At 34.3% G+C, this 3696-nt stretch overlaps 1 protein-coding gene across 1 annotated transcript in view; it reads left to right on the top strand.

Annotated features, from left to right (window-relative positions):
• The window catches only part of LOC126242208 (frequenin-1), a 315167-nt gene extending 312470 nt beyond the window's left edge, over positions 1-2697 (top strand). The window contains exon 8 of the mRNA XM_049948073.1: positions 2694-2697. Coding sequence (XP_049804030.1) covers positions 2694-2697 — 4 coding nt within the window. The remainder of the gene's footprint in view (positions 1-2693) is intronic.
• Positions 2698-3696: the final 999 nt, after the last annotated feature.

The raw sequence follows: 3696 nt of genomic DNA, 5'->3' as shown, positions 1-3696 counted from the left end.
CCCATAGTGCTCAGAGCCATTTTTTGAGAAAATTGTTACAGCGAAACTGTTAATACTCGAAATACAGTGCTAGCGTGGACAAACTTTGTTTTTCATAACAATAACAACGGAAAGAAGATACCGCAGATAACATCAGCAACTTCCTGACTCTTCAAGCCATATCTAGATTTCTTTGTAACTGTGTGATATCTTTTGCTATACATTATCAGTCACTGACGGAGATAGAACCGAAGAAATGTTAATTGCTAACTAGACATTTAAGACGTAAGTTTTGCTTTTAATTTCGCTATCATAGGCTTTGTATGACGCCACAAATACAGTGTAAAGCTTGTTGTTGTTGTTATTGTTATACTCATAGTGTACAGTTCAGTGTATATGACGACATCAAGTGAGCTGAGAAAGAACTGTGAATTAACTCTACGTTAATGAGACTGTTTTTGCTAAGTGACACTATCCCCCGCCATCATCATGTTGAAATTAACGCATCACAGTGATAAGAAGTTTGAGAGTAAGAACATCACAGACGCTTGAGATCAGGTGCAGCCTGCTTTTTCTATTTGATGTTTTCAAGTTTATACGTGTGTGAGAAAGCTCTGGATCTATGGATGTGTTTGTTACAGCAGCAGAATCCATCCTAACAGTCGCACACGGATTTATACTATCACAAACAAAGAAGTTGTTGCGGATGTAGGGAAAAAGCACAGATGTGGCAGAAGTAACTGCTATGTCACACTAGTTCGACGTGGCTAACAGCCGTATTGCTTCAAACTGTTAGACAGATTATAAATCCAAGCAAACAAGAACTAGATCCTTTCTCTTTCTTGCAAAAAGTGTAGAAATGTAGCTGTTTGGCCACCCTGCACGATCCTCTTTGAAGCTTCGATCAATGCCCAGTCCTTCCTCTTCCATGGCTAAATGCCTGACTGTGACATTTATTCTGTTAAATGAACATTCCTCAAAAATGTTGTGCACAGTACTTGGGATGTTCCGCTGAAGAACCAAAGTTTCGATCGGGGAGTTCTTTAAATGTACTTCTCGTGCAGGAATTATTCAGTAACTGCAAAAGGTGTCATTGTATCGCAGTACTAAATACGGGCCATCCAAATGAGTGTGATTATATATCTACTATAGATCCATCTAGATCATTAAATTATAAAAATGATTACTTTAAACAATTTTTTCCCGCAATTTTATAGATACGCAAGTATCTTAATACGACTACAGTTTATCATGCATCGTTTTCAGTAATTTTCCCTTGAAAGATATTTCTCAATGTGGCTGTAAAGACATCGACCTTAACATGGAAGTGTGTACAGCTACATGTCTAATATATGTAAAGTATATGGCATACGGTGATCAATGGGATGGGTTTCGCTGCTAATCTGTCACTGTTGTGGAACGCGTTTTGTATTTGTGAGTTTGTATGTGTGTTTATGAAATGGCGCTTTCATATTTGTTTTAAGATTGTCGGTATGCAAGTGGCCTAGATATGTCATGTATTTTTTTTTTATTTTCTTAGCAACTCTGTGATAAGTAACAAGCATTTGAGTGCGATAATGTCTGAGAACTGGATATTTATTTTTTAACAGGAAGTGCATTTTTCGTATAAGTCGATCTTACTCGCCATTTGGGTAGTCTCACCAAATTAATATGTGTGTGTTTTGATGACGCCAGTGGACAAATAATCTGATGTATAGACAGTTAAAATCACATTGCCCTTAAATTATGGTGTCTAGCTTTAGTTTATCTGTAGAATAGAATCTTCTCAAAGTTTGTAATCTCCTTTACGACTAGACATGTAAATAATAATTATTTATCAATATCTAGGTCTATAAACTAGTCGTCACCATTTACTAAATGTTGCTAGTCAAACCTTGTTTCGGTTCCTCAGCAGTTTCAACATTACAACTGAAGTAATGCGTGACTATTTTCCAATTTATGCTCTGAATGTATACTTTACTGCAAAGCAAAACAGTTTTACATAAACCGCATCTTTCTTCAATCAAATACTGTAACACTAGCAATAGAGTTTGAAGGTAAAAGATTGTATTAGAATTCTGATAAGCTAACGCCGAATGAGAAAATAGTTTCAGTGGTAAAACTGAGTTGGCGACCTTCTACAACAAATAGTTGACGTAACTCTCACTGTAGCGGAGTTCGAGGGTGAAATACAGGTGTTGTGTACTATTTTAGTGCAGGCAGTTAAAAAAATATTTTGTCCACCGAGATTGTGAATATAATTTTGAACACAAGGGCATGTTTCCGATCATTACTAAAGTATAAAAGAAATAACTACAGAAAATTTAGAAAAAAAAGAGAACAAAAGAAAACATGATTATTTTCAATCATAATGACGTCATACTTTTGTAATACCCCCAATTTGCTGTCGAGACCTGCGAGAAATCCAGACTAAAGTTCAGTGCAACTTGTACATAAGAACTGCTTATATTTATTTTATGAAAAGCAATTGTAATAATGTTGACGTTAGGTTGCACCCATCTGATTGCGTACTGTATTTTTCGGAAACTATTTTGATAAATGTTAATGTTATCTACAATGAAATAATACAAAAGCTGTTTATGTGGTTTATGACAATCACTGGAAAGTTCCAGTGTCATTTGTGTTAAAAGGCTATCTAGACACAAACATTCCAGTAATTTTGTAAAGTTATTGGTTGTTAAATTATTCTTCAGGTGATGTGAGATGTACAACAAACCTTATTTTTGTTGTAAATATATTTGAGCGTTAGATGATTAAAACATTTCATGATTCATTGAAATGAATGTGGTGAAAAGCTTTTATATCCATTTTATATCCCAACTGAGTTATTTGTTACTGCAACCATTGCCTTTACTATTGTATTCCTTTATAAGTAACACTGCTCACAATATTGACTTCAAAGTGCACGTTGAAAAGAAGATATTATGTATGTGATTGTAATTGCTAGCATCCTGACGAATGTGATACCTGTTACTATAAGTCACTAAACGTTTTTACCTTACATTTAATACATTAAAGTGTCGTAGTTCATAATGTTCAGTCTAATACTTTTTTACATCTATATATCAGGAAACTTTGTAATACGACTAAAACAAAGATTTAAGATGGTAGGAAATCTCAAGAATGACAGGTTTTCATATATCTTCACACACCTGTACGCATTTCAAACTATCTCTAAACAATCTGAAAAATTAAATTTGCTATTCGATCGTAACAAGATGTTCCAGTAGGACGTTAAATGATAATTGCACCACCGTGTTCATAGAGCACGTCAGTACCTGTAAACTAACAATTCTTTTCGTGGATTATGTATTTCACATCACATCTGTAAGTAAATAATAAGTTCTGGTTGCATAAATGTACAGTCAGATATCAATCAAAAATAAAACAGTAGATTAACACACAACAATTCTGAATATTCTCTTTAAAAATTATGAAGAATTGACTGTTGTGCGTCAGGGAACGTGGCCATCTTTCGAAGTCCACGTCTGTAAATACTGCTATCAACCGAGTATTTTGTTCGTTGTTTCTGCTGGCAGAATTTATGGACATAATACCACAGAATTATCTTTACTTTTTCTTAGATGTAGGTGACCGCTAAACTAATAAAACTAATTCCTTTTTATATGTATTATTTGTACTGCAGTAAACATTCTGCTTCATATATATTTGAAAGTGATGTTGTTTGTGCTATAC

This window comes from Schistocerca nitens, chromosome 1 (assembly GCF_023898315.1).
Source record: "Schistocerca nitens isolate TAMUIC-IGC-003100 chromosome 1, iqSchNite1.1, whole genome shotgun sequence".
In the NCBI taxonomy this organism is placed as follows: domain Eukaryota; kingdom Metazoa; phylum Arthropoda; class Insecta; order Orthoptera; family Acrididae; genus Schistocerca; species Schistocerca nitens.
The sequence above is the reverse complement of the archived record's forward strand: the minus strand, read 5'-3'. Positions and strand labels throughout refer to the sequence as shown.